This window comes from Panthera leo, chromosome B2, assembly GCF_018350215.1.
Source record: "Panthera leo isolate Ple1 chromosome B2, P.leo_Ple1_pat1.1, whole genome shotgun sequence".
In the NCBI taxonomy this organism is placed as follows: domain Eukaryota; kingdom Metazoa; phylum Chordata; class Mammalia; order Carnivora; family Felidae; genus Panthera; species Panthera leo.
Window position 1 is genome coordinate 79,346,610 of NC_056683.1, and position 19,691 is coordinate 79,366,300.

Consider the following 19,691-nt stretch of genomic DNA (forward strand, 5'->3'; position numbering starts at 1 on the left):
CATATATTTATCTACATACAAATACTCCCAAGTATTCTGTTTGGAAAATACTTAATTTTTAATTCTAAGAAATTACAATTTTAATATAGTTTAGAGGAAGTGTAAAAGTATTTCTAAATACTTCCTTTACATTTTTACTCATTTTGCCTTTTGCAAAAAAGGGATGAGAATAAAGGCAGACGTCCTTATTTGTAATATAATGGTATGTCTTAGAATAGTTATATCTCAAGTAAACATTACAAATAATAAAGTCTTGAATTTATTTTCATTTAAAAGTAAGCTAGCCCAGTGACAAAGGTTAAATCCTAGGGTCCAAATAAAAAATCTGCCATATTCCACTGTTTGCAGCTACAAAATATCAGCTGCTATATGGAAATTATTATTCATGAGGAGAAAGAAAACAAGCAGTTGTAGTGGCCATTTTTATATTATTTGACATTAACTTATCCTCCGATCCTGAACAAATGTAGATAGTGCCCCTATGCTAAACTTGAGAAGTACCTAAGTAAATATATTATCGTTAAAGAAAATGATCACAGATGTGTAAAACATTTGCTTTATTAACAATCTCACCCATAAGTATCCTCCCTTAAATGGTTCAAGAAACAATGCTATAACCAAAGTGAATCCTGAATAGAGATATACCCAGAAGACAATTTCTCAAGGAACTAGCACAAGTGTCGATTTCCACTAAGACACAGAACCCATTTTCACTTATAATCATTTATTTTCCTAATTCTATTTTCTCCTTTCCCTCTAAACATTATCTTAGTTTAGCATATTATCTGTCAAAGACTTCTTCCAAAAAGCATAACAGGGAGAGGCAGTGTGGAGTCCAGCCACCGACGACTCCCAAAATCTAATAGCTGTGTGACCTAATGCAATCACTGAACCTCTCTGCATCTCTCTTTCCTTATCTGCAGTGGTATTTATCTCATACAGCTGTTGTGATGATGAGTGAATCATATAAAACTTATAAAGCAGTGTCAAGTCAATGCTCAAAAAAGTCTGAACTATTATTCCAGTTTTTCCATCAAATCAAATAGGATCCTCCTAAGAAGACTAAAGATTACCATGGAAAACCAAATCAGAGGTAAATCAAAGGATAAGCATGTTCAGAAACACTGCCATATGAAAAAAATAAAAACAAGAAAAAAGAAACTGCTGTATTAACTTTTTACTAAGATATAATTAAATGAAAAGTAAAGACACTATAATCAATTCTTACTTAGCATTTCAAATGACTGCGTATGTGTGTGGATAAACCCAAACATTTATTCAGAAAATATAAAACATTACTATTAATATTTGTTTGTTCTTTCTTTGGACTATCCTTTAGATTTTCAACAGTGCCATGTAATTTTATAACTAAATTTTATTACAGCTGAACACTTCAAAGAGTTGCAGTTTTGAAACAAATTCTACTATGATTAGAGAAAATGTATCCAGAAAGTACTGTACAGTATACATGAATTTATGGTACTTGTCCAAATATCACCAGCATATTATTTTGTAAAGTTGTTTCTTACATAGGGTCTAAAACGCAAAGAAAAATGGAATTTGTATTAAAAAAAAAAAATAGAAGCAACACTGGCTTCTATACGCCAAAAATAGAAGACAGATTTTTCTTATGCACTCTAGATACAAATATTAACTGTATGGACTGAGAACTTTTAATTTTCAATATAATTCAACAAAGTACACAAGTAGAACTCTATAAATATATTCCCTATAGTAATCATATGCAAAACCATTTTATCACAAATACTACCAAAACCCTCTGAAAAACGTAAACTACAAACACATTTTTAAAGAAATTCTCAGTTTTAACAACTACAAAAGCAATAATAAAGTTATTTGGTTTATAAAAATGAAGGGCAGTGTAAAGTAAATCTGAATACCACAAAGCTTTATAGAGGATGCAATCTTGAATTCCTTACTACAAGTTACTAAACACTTTCAAAAATAATAGGACTTATTCTACACAATTTAAAGTCTTGAGCTAGAGCTCTAAGAAGAATTCAGTAGATGAAAAGTAGGTATGTAGAAATCATGTTATAAAATATGATTTTTATACAAAATGTACCACTACTCTTCAAATGTATAAGGCTTAATATGAGTATTTTTGGATTATGAGTGCTGTATACAAGTTTTAGAGTAGTCTCCAACCATTCAAAATTCAGTATTTTTTATATGTTTTGATATTTCTGAAGTGAATGAACACAGTACAGGATGTAATTTAATGTCAACTTTATACTGTTCCACATGGTAAAAATAAAAGCTTTTTTGAGCTCAGGAGAGAATGTATCTTTTGAATTCTTGATCTCTATATAGATTCTTCTTTCAGGAATGTCAGAATTTTGTAATATGAACTAATAGCCACTAGGAATTGGTCCAAGTTTAAAGAGAAGATACAACAGAGACATAAGGTGTCAAATAGTTTAAGTCTTCCCTTTGCAATTATACAGTCATTATTTTTTACATGAAAGTAAAAGTGCTTTAAAGTAAAAAATCTTTATGTAAAATGTATCAGTATTACTAATACTTAATATCCAAGTAGAATTTTCTACATTAATTTCATTTTACCCATTTCTTTTGAAAAGTACCATTCTGCCACAAGGTAAACAAAAAATGGTCCATAAAATGGTGACATCAGACACATCATAATTTGTGGTATGGGCCCTTTAAATTGAGACCAAATCTTTATTAACCCAAAGCTAGAGAGACTTTATTTGTTGCACATGCCCAAAGTAACTCACATTTTCTATAAGCCTTGAAGAATTTTTATTTAGCATAATGAGAGGTTTAATGACTTATATTCAAGACTATGTAGCACTCTTCTGCTGCTGTTCACCAGCTGTTTTTATGATGATAACTCCGAGATCTGGAATGTGATCGAAAATGAGAGTGTTTTGCTGTTTGTGCTTTAGCTTCAGAATTGGTATACCCCTTGGGAGATTTACAAGGGGATCTTGCTATGGAGTCAGAATGTCTTCCATGTGATCTTGATTTGGTTCCTGAGCTAGTCTGCTTTTGAGGTGAACTTGATTGTGATTTTCCTATTGACTTGGATCTTTTTGGTAACGACTTGGACCTTGACCGTCCTCTAGAACCAGAATTCCTTCTTGGAGTTCTTGACTGCCTTGCTGAGGTAGACCGCCTTGGTAGTGATTTGGAGCGAGATTTAGATTGGCTATAAGAAAATCGCCTGTGTCGAGACCTGCAAATATCCATAATGTTAACAGTATATATTTCACACAAAAACATTTAATAGGTTTAGAAACAGCAACTTTAGGAATGTATACATTTTACATAATATTAGTTATGATTTCACTGGATAAACTAAGAGAAACAATTTTAATTTTGCTATGCATGCTTTTAGTTCAAATGTAAGTACCAAGTCTGTAATATTTGTTATACTAGAATGTATGACCAAAAGATTTTTACTTTGCTAGATTTATCTTATGATACAGGTCAGTTCTGAAAAATGCCCTGCATAATAAATCTAGGTTATACAACTCCTAAGAGGTATGAAAATCTGAAGGGAAAAAAAGATTAAAAAAAAGAGAGAAAGTAACTATTTAAAGTTTATTAAATAATGCTTATAAAAACCAAAACCAAAACCAAATGCAGGACTTTTGAATCCCACCATGATAGAGCAACTTGTATTAGACTAATCTTCCCACGGAAAACAGCTATATAAAGAAGCTAAACAACATTTATAAAACAACTGTTTAAAGGTATTAGAGAATAACCAACCAACCCTAGCAGAACTTGAGGGGTTACAAACCATGGCTCTTTTACAAAGACCATGTTCCAAATGTTGGCATGGTGGAACTGAACCCAAACAGAAAATGGCTATTTGACTAAGCATATTAACAGACAAATTAGGATTCAGGACTACCAAAATGGTTGGGACTAAAGAGGCAAAATCTCAGAGATGAGAAAATGGCAGTCAAGAAATCTCCTAAAATTTGCCTACAAATTCTCTTCAAGTCACTGGCCATCTTTTAAGCTGTGCACATAAAGGATGAGACTCCTAGAGGTCAAGAAAAAGAGCAGTTGGAAGATTCAAGAATTAAGATGAAATTCTATCAGACACACAGTGCTGGGGAGAGAGGCTGGAGTTCAACCCCCAAAAGGTCAAAGAGCCTTGAGTAACAACCCAGGCTTTCAATTAAGAACCCAGAAGGGCCATATCCTACCGATCAGTCTTAACAATGCCTCAAACAAGCCTTGAAAAGATCAAGGTGATCTGCCAATACTCCTCCACCTACTAGAAGAAACTTCCTTTGGAGGATATCATCCAAAGCACTGCAAGTTTTCATCGACGATGTCCAACATCCAATAAAGAAATCCATGAAATATGTCAAAAATAGATAAAAATGACTAAAAGCTAAGGAAATACAAGACAAAAAAAACAAACAAACAAAAAAAAAAAAAAACAGACCCAAAGTAATTTGGATATTGGCATTATTCAGACAGGAATTTTTAAAAATGACTATGACCAATGTCCTATCAAGAAAATAAGAAGACAGGCAAAACAGATTAAAAAATGGAGAAGTTCAACAGAATATTGGAATCTGTAGAAAGAAACAAATGGACATTTTAAGAACTGAAAATATATATCTGAAATGTAAAAGTCACTAGATAAATTTAACAGCAATCAATATACAGAAGAAAAGGTGAACTGAACTATAAAACAGATTATTAGAAAAACATATATACTGAAACACAATGAGAGAAAAGGAATTTTAAGAAATCCAGAACAAAGCCTAAGAGATATGTACACAGTCACACAGCCAAAAAGAAAAAATGGACGAGGCAGAAGCCATATTTGAAGAGATAATAGCCTAGCATTTTCCCAAACTAATGAAAAGCATCAACTCACAATTTCAAGCAGCTCATTAAACCCTGGAGAATAAGATACATTACCTGTAAAGGAGCAACATTAAGACTGACAGCTGACTATAAATATCAAGAAATGATAGAGTAATTTTTTTTCTTTTGCTTATATAACAAAGGTTTTATTACTTTAAGTAAAACTGTTAACAAAGTGATAGCTTTCCCAGTTGGCTTCTTAATGCATTTAACAAGTAACATTCTTGATAGAATAATTTTCTTTAAGTGTTTATTTTGGAGAGAAAGAATGTGAGTAAGGGAAGGGCAGAGAGAGGGAGACAGAGGATCGAAAGCAGGTTCCATGCTGAGAGCGCAGAGCCCAATGTGGGGCTCGAACTCACAAATCGTGAGATCAAGACCTGAGCTGAAATCAAGAATAAGACTCAAGTGACTGAGCCACCCAGGCGCCCCACTAGTTTGTTTTTTTATCCATATCCACTAAAGACAAAATAAGAGACCTCTTTTTAGTCTAAGATAATAGCACTTATACTGTATTTACTTATAGTATATGTTAGGCTTATACATACACTACTTCATTCATACGCATGCACATATGCACACACAAAATCTGATCCTTATGAATGTCATGAGAACTAGGTAAGATTTGCATTCTCTATACTATAATTTTACAAATGGAAAAAACTGAGGTCAGAGAGATCAAGCAATGATCTTATGATGAGTACAAAGCAAAACAGCATTGTTACAAGAAGATGTGGTTCTTTCTATTCCTGATACTTCATGATGATTTGGGATAATTTATGGACATTTTTTTTTAAACTATAACCTATTTTTTAAATGTTTTATTTATATTTAAGACTGAGAGCACAAGTGGGGGAGGGACAGAGAAAAAAGGGGACAAAGGATCTGAAGCAGGCTTTGCAATGACAGCAGTGAGCCCTATGTGGGGCTCAAACCCACGAACTGGGAGATCATGACCTGACCGAAGTCAGACACTCAAACAACTAAACCACCCAGGCGCCCCAATAGACATTGTTAAATTTTCTCCAGCTAAGTGTTATACTTTACTTTTACTAGGAGGCATAAAATGATGTGAATATTTGCTGTTTTTTGATTAATCAGGAGAAAAACTGGTTAACTATGGCTCTAATACATTTGGGAAACAACTGACATTCCTAATGAATAAAATGGGCAATTTACTTTTCTTTTTTCTTTCACAAACTTGTCTTCTTCACAAGGGCCAATGGATATTATTAAGTTACAACAGTTGTTGCGTTAGGCACAATATTATACCTCCTTTAATCTTTGATATAAACATCATTCATTTAAAAATAATAAATAAATAATTCATTCATTTTATACATACCACCTGTATCATTCTAAACTTATGCTAAAATATATATGTATAGTTTCTACATATGTATAGTTATATGTATACATATATATAATATATATGTGTATAGTATATAAATATAAAATTCATAGTAATGTAAACTGTTGAACATTACTTCCTTATATCCTCCGTAAAGTCAGAAGCAGTACCACTGTTATCAGTGTGGCTTTCCTATATATAAGGCATGTAAAAGTTTTTTAAAATCTTGATTTGCTTTCACTATGTTTTAAGTTCTATAAATATAATTTTGTATTTTAAATATAGAAACTATATATCAGAGCTAAATCTCAAATAATGAATCAATGGGAAAATGGCTTTCCCTTAGCCACGGACAAACTTGACTGTTCTCCATAGATGCAAAGGAGGTTTTATATTCTTATACTATCAGAGAAAATATGATAAAAGAGATCATGTTCCAGATAGGACTGTTTCTAAATATTTCTTCACCAATCTCGGTAATGGCTCAATCCTGACTGGGTTTTCCTGGATTATAAAAGGTGCTTAGGGCTTCCTCCCTGCTTCATGCCTCCCTAAGGATGGGCCAAATCAACATATTTTTTCACACACAAGGAGAAGTACTGAACTGCTACGTAAGATCCTAGAGCCCTGACAGGGCCATATTTTCTAGCAATCAGGATTCCTGGATATTAAAAACTCATAGAAGGTAGATGTAGTTCTCACTTCCTATCTTTGACTTCCACTTGGCTGGAGGGATTGGAGTCAGGTCACTCCACAGTCGTGTTTTTAAATCTGGGAACCTGGGGCAAAGATTAACTCTCTAGCTCTGGTACATATACCATACACTGCGCTTTTTCTTGGCTAGGCTCTTGGAGTTGAGGAACGGAGGGATCAGAGTGAAAGTGAGCAGCCCTGGTGATCTCTGATCTTAAGTTATATGGGCCTATATAGAGTTTAGGTGTACTACATGTGGCCCAGGAGTGCTCTTATTTCTCACAGAAAAAAGGATATTCGTGTAAATGCTGATCATTTTTTTTACATTTTTTAAATGTTTATTTATCTTTGAGAAAGAGAGATAAGGATGAGCAGGGGAGGGGCAGAGAGAGAGGAAGACACAGAATCTGAAGCAGACTCCAGGCTCCGAGCTGTCAGCACAGAGCTGGATGCAGGGCTCAAACTCATGGACCATGAGATCATGGCCTAAGCTGAAGTCAGATGCTTAACTGACTGAGCCACCCAGGCACCTCTCTTTTTTTTTTTTTTTAAAGTAAACTCTACACTTGGCACCTGGGTGGCTCAGTCGATTAAGCATCCGACTTCGGCTCAGGTCATGATCTCATGGTTTGTGGGTTCGAGCCCCGTGTCAGGCTCTGTGCTGACATGGACTCTGCTTGGGATTCTGTGTCTCCCTCTCTTTCTGCTCTTCCCCCACTCATGTTCTGTCTCTCTCTCCTCCAAAAATAAATAAACATTAAAAAAAAAAAAAAAAAAGTAAACTCTACACCCAACATGAGGCTCAAACTTATGACCCCAAGATCAAGAGCAAGAGTTGCATGTTCCACTGACTGAACCCCAAAGGTGATCATTCTTAAAGAAAATTTACCTTAAAATTCTACATGTCTATGAAAAAATTACAGCACTAAAACTCAAGATAAATACAATTATTTAAGAATTTAAGAATGCTAATACAATTTCAGTTATTATTTAAATAACTTCAAGTTAATTAATTTTCATTGTGTTTTACTATTTTTTTAATTATTTTTTATTATTAGTGATTTACTATTATTCTAACAGAAACAAAGTCCTGGCTAGCAATATAAATAACCTGCAAATATCTTTTTCTGAAAAAACTTACTATTTTCATGTCTTCTTAGAATAGTACCATACTTATAATTTGTTTTTGAAAATAATTTACCTTTTATAAATATATTGATTTACATTAATTTTAAGTTCAATCTCCTGTCACAAGTGATTATATTTCTTATGAGTTTTTAGTCATCCCGAACTTAAATTCTTAATTATTCTGTTCAGTTAGGAAAACTTTATTTTTTTTAATTCCACTTTATATGTCAAGTATACATTTTAAAATTTTTTGTTTTTTCTTCAGTACATATTACTTTTCTATTTAAAAAGGTTAAAATTAAGTCTGTCATGAAATAAAAACACTGGAAGGTACCCAATATACCCAAGTTAAATAACAATACACTTCAAATAGAGAGGAGCATATCGTTTTTAAAAAAGTTGACCTTTATGTATATTAAACAAAATGATTCTGAGGCCTGTTTTTGAAAACCCTTTAAAATGTTTTCCAGAAAAAGTAGAAAATTAAGTTTTCAATCCTCCTGTATTTTGTACTCACTCTTTAAGGCTATCAGATCGTCTCCTATTTCTTCCCCATGAAGAGCTTCTACTTCGAGTTCTCCTTTGGCTGGGGCTTCTTGACCGCCTATGATCACTTGGAGAACAAGGGTGACGTTCTTTTGATTTCATTTGGCCTGGTGCTAGAATATGAAATAATTTATTACCTGAAAACCTCAGTAACAGCTATTCAAATAGTATTCTTTTCTGAAAGAATTTAAAATAAAAAAAAAAAAAATCTGTCAGAGCTAAAACTCATTCTGCTGAATAAACAAGATCTAATGTTTAGTCACACTTACTTTTTCGATCACCTTGTGCAAACTGTATTTCAATTTGACGGCCACATACCCACTTTCTATTGAGGTTATAAAGAGCATCTTCAGCATCGCGAACATCTTCAAATATGACTAGCTGTTAAGGATACTTTGAACGTCAGATATCAAGTAAAAATATTATTTTTATAGAATTATTTACATGTGACATGAAATTAATAGGAAAAAACAACTCCAAGTTATTAAGCTCATATATATATATATATATATATATATATATATATATACACACACATATATATATATATAAAATCAGAAATTTCACTTTTATTATGAAAACAAAATGTCCCCTTATGATTTAGAAGAATCCATCTAAAAGTAAGAACAGAAACAAACGTGTAACTACACTTCTAATGCACACATTAGTGTAGCTGCAGTATGCATTTATAATGTGAAAGAACATGTTATGAGAAAAAAATAAGTCCAACACTGGCTAGGATTAAAAAAAAAAATTGTTTAGGCTCTCCCTTCTTTCAGGTAAAAGATTCATCAGGTTTTTCATCATACAGAAGCCTTTATTCTGAAATTATAATTACTCTTTCACTAAAAGGCTTTTTGATTATGACATTTAGGAAAAATTACTTACTATAAACAAAACTGCAAAGATACATGTAACTTAAAATATTACACCTTTAAAAATGATATTTACTTTTGAACCTACTATTTTAAAATACTTTTATGTTTTTATTACTTGGGATATAATTATAAAAAAAACACAAAAGCAATCTGTGAACATCTGGAGTTACATATATTGGTTTGTAATACCCCACTAAACTTCCTTACCTACGTAAATTATATATTAAACCTGACTAAAATGGAAATAAACTATAGAAAATGACTAGCTGTTTTTCAGGAGGTTGTTCACGGGTTTAATTTTTTAAAAATAGAAAACAGAAAAAGCTCAAGAAACGCAATACAAAATGAGACTTTGGCAATTACCTCAATGTCACTTGATCTTGAACCTTGACCTTTACTCTTTAAGGCTTGCAAGATGGACTTTATAAGAGACGCAGAACCAACAAAATCAGACTTGGCTTTGACTCTGGAACTCTGAATAAATGTAGGAAAGCCGAAGTCTCAACCTGGTGTTGGCTTTGTCTTTTGCTTGATAAAGACTTCCCCTCTTCCAGGTCTTTATATCTGTGTCCACCCTCCCTCTTTACTCCTTGATGCTTGAACTTTAGGTGCCTTTTTTCTCGCCTGCTTGGTTTATGCTTGGATTCTAGCTAACAGGTTGGTTCAAACTGGGGGGTGCTTGCCAGCTACTGTGGACTGCTTTAGATTTTCTGAGATAGAGAAATAAACACATTTAATTAGGCAATATTAATCTCATAACATATGCTCCTGAATACACATGCATATCTGCACAGATATACAGTACATTCATATGCACACAGTAAAACAAAGGATATTGAACATAAGCAAATCCTCTTGGGCGGCGGGTGTAGAAGTCAAGTGGAATGTAAACGTCTACTATAGGGCCATAGCGACCAAACTCACGGCGCAAGTCCTCAGGCCTGAAGTGTTTTAGAAATAAGGCAAAGAAATATGAATAGCTGGATTAAAATATTTTGCCTACGGAAATCCAGTTGAAACCTTCAAAAGAAAGTATTATCTAGACCAGTATTATCTAAAATTGTCATAATAATCACCCAGGGTTTAGGAAGGAGGAAAAAAGAAAGCAAATCCTCAGGCCTCACTTGTAGAGATTCTGATTTAAAAGATCTGCATTAGGGGCTGGAAATCTGTATTTTTATAAGCACTCCAGGTGGCTGTTCGGATTGGGGAAAAAATGACCAAGGAAAGTTATTATCCATCTTTGAAAGTGACTTTTATTAAAAGATATTTCAATTGTCAATATAAAAAGTTCTGTTAACTATTTCATTAAGAACACATTCATTTGCCTCACTATAATTTCACGTTTATGTTAATTTTGTTTTCAGATGGCAAGGATTAGCTGCTAAAGAAGTCCTAAAATTATTTCTCAGGCTTTAAAGAAAACTGTTTTACTATTAAACATAAAGCAAAATAACTACCATATTCTTAAATTTGATAAGTATTTTTAAGCCTCCTATATGCCTTCTACTGTGACAGGTACTAAAAAGGGGACACCAAAGGAATATTTAGCTTATTTGTCTTCATGGAGCAACAACTTAAACTGAAGAGACAAAATACTTAGCATTTATAGCTGACAATTAGAGTACATTTACAATCCAGCTACTGTTCACCTTAATGCTAACAATTTTATGGTTGTTTAAAGGTGAGGGCACAGACAGATGAATTCACCTAAGGTCAGCAAGCCAGCATATGATAGAACTAGAATCAAACATCCACAACCTGACACTCGTCTGTGTTCTGAATCACTGCACCGTACCGCCTCATGGAGATCTTAGAGATTCAGCATCAAGCTATGAGCACAAAACGTGGCCCAGAAGAAATAAGAGTCCTTCAAAACATATTATGCAGAAAGAAGACTCAAAGATGACTGCAAAGCTGCTAGCTTGGGCAAATGGAAGAAAGACAGTGTCCATGACAAAAATGAGATCGCTGGAAAAGAGAAGTTAGATTGATGAGGGAGGAGAGAGGCAAAAGAAATGCTGGATTTGAGGTGACGGCCGAACATCCGTAAGAGCTCGGTAAACAGGGGGCCTGGCTGGCTCAGTAGGTAGAGCATGTAACTCTTGATCTCGGGGTTGTGAGTTCGAGCCCGATGTTGGGTGCAGAGATCACTCAAAAAAATAAAATAAAATCTTTAAAAAAAAAGAGTTATGTAAACAACTGAAAATTATTATTAAATAAATTTATTTTCCTTTCAAGACTAAAAGTCAGTGATTAAAGCTAGAGATGTGAATTCACCACACAGTGCAACTGACATGACATCCTTTATTGTACTTTTTTTCATTTAATACTTATTATAAAATGTTTAATTGTCTGCCTTCCCTGAAACTATTATCTTTGGAGGGTAGTGACAATGTCTTTCTTTCATTTACTCATTCAACAAATATTTACTGAGCACCTACTCTGGCCAGCCTGTAGCGATGTGATGGAGAACAACATTCCTGCTGCCACAGAACACAAGACAACAGGGTAATGACTCTCAGCCATTCCTGAGTATTAGAATCATTTGTGAAGGAGATGTTATAAAAACAGGTACTCCAGCCTGATGCATTAACCTTGGACCCAATTAGTACTTCCCCTGGTGGGCCCCAGGTAGGTTTAGTTTTTTTAAGGGTTTCACAGGCAATTCTGAGAATCAGGGTTGAGAATCACTTTTAAAGCAGGTGTCTTCACCAGTGTACCTTAGCATCATTGCTTGGCACAAAGTAGGCACTCAAAATATTGAGTTACCATTTAAGAGTCAAGGAGAATGAGAATGAGAGAAGTTACCTTGCCCAGAGGTACATATAGCCAGCAGCAAAGCTAGACTTCAAATGAATTTTCTGAGGCAACCAATCCCTTCAACAAATGTGAGTGCCTGACAGGAAAAGGATCCTAGATGGTGTAATGGAGGCTGGGGCAATGTGTGTCACGGAGGCTTGGAATCCCAGAAGCCAAGGGTGACAGAAATCTGAAGAAGCCAAACTTCCAAAAGAGCTGGCTCCCATTGTCACCACTGCCACAGCTATTAGCTGTTGTTTTGCTCTCATTTATTTTTGTATTTTTGGTGTCATCTATTTTGACATTCAGAAAATAGAGAATACAATAAACACTTATGTATCCACCAAGATTTAGTATATCTCAATATTTGTCATCATTTTCAGTGATTTTTTTAGAAACAAGATGTATTATTCTACCTTAGAGACAATCATTGGTGTTTATTATTCCTCTGCATAATTTTGTATTTTTACTGTAAATTAATATATCCCTAATTACATGTTTTTGTATATGTCAAACTTCATATAAATGGTATCAGACTATTTATATAATTTTACTCCTTCTCCTCCCTTGAAATTTCTCTATGTAGCCCTAGTTCACTCATTTTAACTCTGTATTGGTATTATCAATAAATCACAATTTACTTATCCATCTTTCTGTGGATAAACATTTAAGATGCTATCTGTTTTTTAAACTGCAAACTATGCTGCAGCATATGTTATGATACAAGTGCCATGCAGAGCTCTGCTAGATTCCTGGGATGCATCACAATGCAACTGGTGGGCCGGAGAGCACGCTGATCTTCAGCTTCTACTGAACTACATGAAGAGAACTACATGTTCTCCAAAGTGACCAAATCAATCTATACTCCTCAAAACCTACGTAAGAATTCCACTGCTCCACCTCCTCATTAACACTTTTAATTCTTATCATCCTGAAGCATATAAAGTGAATGGGTATCTTAATGTTTTAATTTTAATTTACCTAACAACCAGTTAGGTGCAACATATTTTCATGTGTTATGGGTCAGTTGTTTCCTGTTAATACCTACCAGCAGTATTTCTGGGTTAAAGAAGATGTGTAATTTTTATATACTGTAATTTTTATGAAACTGCCACAGTCCTGCAAAGTGGTTGTGCCATTTTATACTCCCACCCACAATGTATGAGTTTCAGTTAGGCTAATCTTTGTTAGCACTTTCTAGGTTGTCAGATTTTTGGTTTTTTTGTTTTTTATCTTAGCCATTGAAGTGGGAGTTAGGTGGAATCTCACTGTGGTGGTTTTTTTCGGTTTAATGTTTATTTATCTTGTGAGAGAAGAACAAGGGGAAGGGGAAGAGAGAGGGAGAGAGAATCCCAAGCAGACTTGGTCGCTGTCAGCACAGAGCCCTGCATGGGGCTTGATCTCACTAACAGTGAGATCATGACCTGAGCCTGAATAAAGTTGGATACTTAACCAACTGAGCCACCCAGGAGCCCTCTCACTGTGGTTTTAATTTGCACTTCCAAATCACAAATGATCTCAAGCACTTTTTCATGTGCTAATTTTCCTTGTGAAGTGTCTGTTGGAGCTTTCTGCCCATTTTTAATGTTTGTCTCTTTTACTACTGAGTTGTAAAAGTTCTTTACATATTCTGAAAAAAAGTCCTTTGTATTGCTTTGTGTATGTTTTGTGAATATTTTCTCTCAGTCTGTAGCATGACTATTTACTGTCTTAATAGCATTTCTTAATGAACAAGAATTTTAAATTAGAGAAATCTAATTTTTCAATATTCTTTTTTCTTTTATGGTAATTGCTTTCTTTGTCCTATAAGAAATCTTTGCCTATCCCCAGGTCATAAAGACATTCTTCTATGTTTTCTTCTAAAAGCTTTATTTTGTTATCTTTTCCATTTCAATTGATGATCCAGCTCAAATTGTGATGTGAAGTATAGGCTGCAGTTCATTTTCCCCAGTATGCACTGTCCATTTGTTGAAAAGATTTTCCTTTTTCCTTTTTCCACTGGTACCTTTGTTAAACATCAGCTGACTCTGTAAGTGTGGATTATTTATGGACTCTCTATTCTGTTCTATTAATCTATTTGTCCATCCTTAGGCCAATATCACACTGTCTTGATTACTATATATTTTTAGTAGGCCTTATGTCAGGTGAGTCTTCCAACTTCAGTGATCTTTTCCTAGATTATTTTGGCTAGTCTAGATCCTTTCCATATCAATATATTTTAGAATTAACTTGTCACTTCCTATTTCATGTATTTTTCAAATTTATTTATTATTTAGTAATCTCTACATCCAACATGGGGCTCGAATTCACAACCCCAACATCAAGAGTGGCATACTCTGACTGAGCCAGCCAGGTGCCCCCAGTTTCTATTTTTTTAACAGCCTCTGATCAGGAACGTCTTGAATCTATAATATAATCAGTTTGGGGAGAACTGATAACTTAGCATTTTGTTTTCGAATCCAAGAACATGGTATATCAATTTATGTTGTCTTCTTTCTCTTGGCACTATATTGTAGTTTTTTGTGTAAAGGTTTTTATTACATGTTTTGTTGTTGTTCTTGTTAAACTTATTTCTGTTTTTTTGATACTAAGGCAAATGAAATTGTTTTAAATTTTTCATTTTCAACTGTTTACTGCTAATATATAGAAACAGATTTTTTGTAAGTTTATCTGGTATTCTGATAACTTACTAACTCATTACTTAAGGTTTACATAAACATGTCACCTAAGAATAGGGACAAGTTTTGCTTCTATCTTTATAATTTTTATGTTTTTTATTTATTTTTCTTCCCTTGTTACACTGGTTAGGGCCTGCAACAAAATGATGAATTGAGGTTGTAAGAATGGGCATGTTTGGCTTGTTTTGATCTTAGGGGAAAAGCATTCGGCTTTTACCATTAAGTATCTTGTTAGCTATAGGCTTTTCATAGGTACCCTTTATTGGGCTGGGGAAGTTCCCTTCTATTCCAGTTTGCTGACACTTTTTCTCATGAATCTTGCTGAATTCTGTTTAATGCTTTTTCCGTATCACCATCAATATCAATATAGTCTCATACACACTGTAACCAAAGAATGCTACTAATTATGTCAAACGAGGTACTTGACGGGTTGCTTCCCAACCTAACATGATGTTATGCATCAAAATGAGAATGTTATATTTGGGATTTGGACATTACTTTGTTCCATTAGAAAACTATATCTGACATTTAAAAAAAATTATTCTTCTACATAGTGCAAAAGCAAAGATATTAAAAGTAATATTCTTCCTGAACCAGATCTTGTTTCACCAGTGAAAAGAAAAATAATACAAATTAAAACAGCATGAAATGTATTTTAAAAATTTTTTTTAAAGTTTAAAAAAATTTTTTAAAGTAATCTCTACACCCAACGCAAGACTCAAACCTATAACCGTGAGATCGAGTCACATGCTCCACTGATTATGCTAACCAGGCACCCCTAAAATGTATTTTTAAGTCTTTCTTTAGTTTTTTTTTTTTTTTAAACATTTATTTATTACTGAGAGACAGACACAGAGCGTGAGCAGGGGAGGGGCAGAGAGAGAAGGAGACGCAGAATCAGAAGCAGGCTCCAGGCTCTGAGCTGTCAGCACAGAGCCCGACACAGAGCTCACAGAGCTCGAACTCACAAACTGTGAGATCATGACCTGAGCCGAAGTCGGTCACCTAACCAACTGAGCCACCCAACCGCCCCAAGTCTTTCTTTAGTTTTGATACTCAATTTCATTCCAAAAAAAATTTAAGCTAAGCCATAATACCTTTTAATGTCTTGTGCTTTATGGCACATATTAAAATGGCTACTGCAAAGAAGCATTCAAAAAAATTTTTTTTTGTTTATTTATTTTGTGTGAGAGAGAGCACACGGGAGAGGGAGACAGAGGGAGAGAGAGACAATCCCAAGCAGGCTTTGCACTGTCAGCACAGAGCCCAGTGTGGGGCCTGAACTCACGAACCGTGAGATCATGACCTGAGCTGAAGTCAAAAGAGGGTGCTTAACCGACTGAGTCACGTAGGTACCCATTTTTAAAATTTTTTTAAAGTTTGTATTATTTATTTTATGTGTGTGTGTGTGAGAGAGAGAGAGATAGAGCACGCACATGGGAGGGGCACAAAGAAGTATTTTAAATAAAATTTGGCTTTGTTATAGTTGTCATATTACCAGTTAACTTACACTGCATGCCACCCTGTACAAAAAAGCTTTTAATATAAGTTACACGTAATGATTCTACCTTCACAAAACTATTCAGCAGCTGGGCAATTTTAGATAAGAAACTTAATTTCTCCAAGCCTCAGTTTCTAATCTGTGAAGTGGGATTAATAAAGAACATACATTACAGGGTTATTGGGAAAATCTAGTAAGATAATATATGCAAAATGTTTAGTACAGTGTTTAACACATAGTGAATACTCAACAAATGTCAGCGATTATTATTCAATTAATACAAATCTAGATGATTGCCCCCAGTGGCAGTACTAAAAAGTGGTGAAAAAACTGGAAAAAGAAATCAATAAATCTCAATTTTCAGTCTTGATTACTCATGGTGGATTATCTAGATCAGAAAACATGTGTCATGTGATGTGTTTTATTTGGCCTTAAGGTGTGCTGAAACATAAAACTGCCAATATTTTACAGCTTTTAAATCTACAAAAACAGGAATCTCATATAATTCAATTAAATAAATGCCAGCATTTTGGAACAGAGTTTACACAAACACAGGTTTCAGTTTCTTTAGAAAATTAGGACTTTGTGGCAACAAGTCCAAATATCTATGTAGTAATTAGCTGCAGCTAGTAGTACCAGTTGCCATCCCCTTTATATGGCATGAGTTCTTTTCTATTTGCTACAATCCACACCATCCTATTGTGCCTTATAACCCAACAACTTTACTCATTCATATTACCCTGGCTAGCCCCTGTGGCTACTGGAACTGGAAACCTCTCTCTCTCTCTTTTTTGTAGACACACTAGAGAGACGAGATGCTTATTTAGATTCAGGTGGTCTTTAACTGTGGGATTTTTTTTTTTTTTTTTTACTCTACCCAAATTATAAATATTTGTTTTCTATGTATTGATAAACAGGTTGAGAGGAGAAATATAAACACACGCATCTTTTAGATGTCATTAAGGTATATTAACCCACACTCTATAATTGTGACATACAGAATAGTAGGGATCAAATAAAAAAATACTGAACATTTACTCCTCAAAGGTAAACGACAATGATAACTCCAGATGGCTCTGGAGTCAAGGGCTCCAATATTTGAATATTTGAAGCCATTAAGCCCCAGTTAAATCATTAAAACTCTTAAGCTTCAGGTTTTCCTTGTGTATTATAAAGATGATATTGCATACCTAAAAAGGTTGAGCGGCGAATAAATTAGGTAAAACCAGTGAAATGGAAACGTCTATTTATGCCCCTATCCCACCCTCTATCATTCATTCCCTCTGGCTCCTGTTAAGGGAGAAAGTGCTTTATGATGAAGAGGTCATTCCTTAATATTTATGTTTAAGCACTATGTAGGCAAGAATTCTCAAGGCGGGGAGGGGGATGTGTGGACCGAGAGCATCTCACTGGACCAGGGAAGTCTATCCACACCGTTATCATGGGTGTTTACACTGCACTCTGAACTTTATAGAAAAACATAAATCTCTTTCACTGAAGCCATCCTTTGTATTGTGCAGCAAAATGTAACCAGCATCCCTTGTAAGTAGACCACACTCAGAGAACGGGAAGAGTAAGGCCCAAGGTACTACGCATTATTTTATAATACGTTCTCACCATCCCCAATTCCTCTTCATCTAGGACACAAGACGCGCAGCTTTATCGGGGCACGGCGACAAAGGAGTCGAATCGCAGGCATTGGCCCGAGGGAAAACACTCTCGGCCAGGGGCGGGGAGGCACCCTGGCTACAGGGAAAGCAGAAGCCTGCGCGCCGCGGGTCCTCAAGCAGAGGATGGGCACCGATCTCCCGGGCGCGGGGCCCGGCCCCGGGGGTGCGCTGCGCCGGGGCGGAACGCCGGCCGGGAGAGGGGAGGCGCGAGTCCCGCCCCGGCCTGGAGCAGCCCGAGGGTTCGCACCGCTCCCGGGAAGGGCGCCTCCGCGGAAAGCACAGGCCCAGCCAGAGGCCGGGCAGGCGCCGGGCACAGCCGGGGGCCGCGACCCGGCTCCGCGACGCTGCCGTTACCCGGCCCCTCCCCCGCGCGCCAACCTGCGGCCGCAGCCGCCGCTCACCTGGTGGCGTCTGCGACGTTCCTGACGAACAGGGAGGTGTTGGGGGGCCTCGTGTAGCGCGACATGGCCGCTTCCTCCGTTGCCTTTGGGCCTGCCCGCGGCCGCCAGGCTCGCTCCGTTTCTCTCAGTCGCCGCTGCCGCCACAGCAGCTCCGCCGGCCCCCGGCGCGACCCCCTCCCCTCGGCCTCGGCCCCGCGAGCGCGCAGCCGCAGAGGCGGGCGCGGGGCGGGGGGGCGCTGCGCGGCGCGAGCTTGTCCGTGCAGACCGCGCGGGGGCGGAGCCCGAGCCGAGGGGATCCGGGGAGGGGGAGGCGCGGGGTCCTGAAGATCCAGGGAATCCGAGGAGGGGGCGGTGCCGGGGTCTGCCAAGGTCCGGGGAGGGGGCTGTGCGGGAGTCCCGGGGTCCGAAGAGATCCGGGGAGAAGACGGCGCGGGGTCCCGCAGACCGAGGGAATCTGAGAAGAAAGGGGCGGCGCAAGAGAGGATCTGGGAGGGGGCGGTGTGGAAGGGTCCCAGGTTCCGAGAAGATCTGGGGATGGGGCGGTGCCGAGGTACGCGGGGATACGGGAAGGAGGGGAGCTTGGAGGCTGGAGTCCGAGGGGTCTGGAAAGGGGGCGCTTGGGGTCAGAGAGTGTCAGGAGGGCGGAGGCCAGCGGGGTCCTAGGAGCTGAAACTGAGGCGGGGGATAGAGGATCCGGAGAGAGGGTGTTGGGAGTCGTCGGAGTGGGTGGTCGTGAAGGTAGAGTTCAACTGCTGAACAGCCGATGGCCCGTGGGGCCTTCATCCTTACATCCTCAGCCCAAGACCTTGGCACTAGTTCCGCCTACGGTTCCTTTAGCCCTGAGCCTAATAAGGCTTTAAAATTGTGAGGATTCGGGGGTTTTGTTTGTGTTTTGATTCTTCACTTAGGGCACACTATTCAGCTGTGGATACATTCATTTAGATATTTACTGAGTGCCTACTATGCACCAGGAATGTGTTAGGTGTGGGATATAGCAACACTACAGGCCAAGTCCCAACCCTTATTGTAGAGAGAGGGTGCAACAATAAACGAATGAACAAATGAGGACGTGATGTAGAAGAAAGCAGTGAAAAGGCAGTGGCAATTAAGCAAATTAAAAATTTTTTTTAAATTTTTATTTGCTCTGGAAGGAGAGAGGCAG

The 19,691-nt window shown here is 36.9% G+C and overlaps 1 protein-coding gene across 4 annotated transcripts; it reads right to left on the reverse strand.

The window, feature by feature from the left end:
• Positions 1 to 540: 540 nt before the first annotated feature.
• SRSF12 (serine and arginine rich splicing factor 12) lies at positions 541 to 18,721 on the reverse strand. 4 transcript variants are annotated; one of them, XM_042939342.1, is made up of 5 exons: positions 18,530 to 18,721; positions 9,841 to 9,951; positions 8,869 to 8,980; positions 8,571 to 8,712; positions 541 to 3,220 (listed from the first exon to the last, which is right to left on the reverse strand). In XM_042939342.1, exons 4-5 carry the CDS (start codon positions 8,699 to 8,701, stop codon positions 2,851 to 2,853), a joined length of 501 nt encoding a protein of 166 aa, XP_042795276.1. In that variant the 5' UTR covers positions 8,702 to 8,712; positions 8,869 to 8,980; positions 9,841 to 9,951; positions 18,530 to 18,721; the 3' UTR covers positions 541 to 2,850. The 4 variants fall into 4 exon arrangements, with proteins under 4 accessions (XP_042795276.1, XP_042795272.1, XP_042795274.1 ...); XM_042939338.1 differs by lacking the exon at positions 9,841 to 9,951 and adding an exon at positions 10,314 to 10,418 and having other exon boundaries at positions 8,869 to 8,972; positions 18,530 to 18,681; XM_042939340.1 differs by lacking the exons at positions 9,841 to 9,951; positions 18,530 to 18,721 and adding exons at positions 10,314 to 10,418; positions 18,076 to 18,470 and having other exon boundaries at positions 8,869 to 8,972.
• Between the last annotated feature and the right edge of the window lie 970 nt (positions 18,722 to 19,691).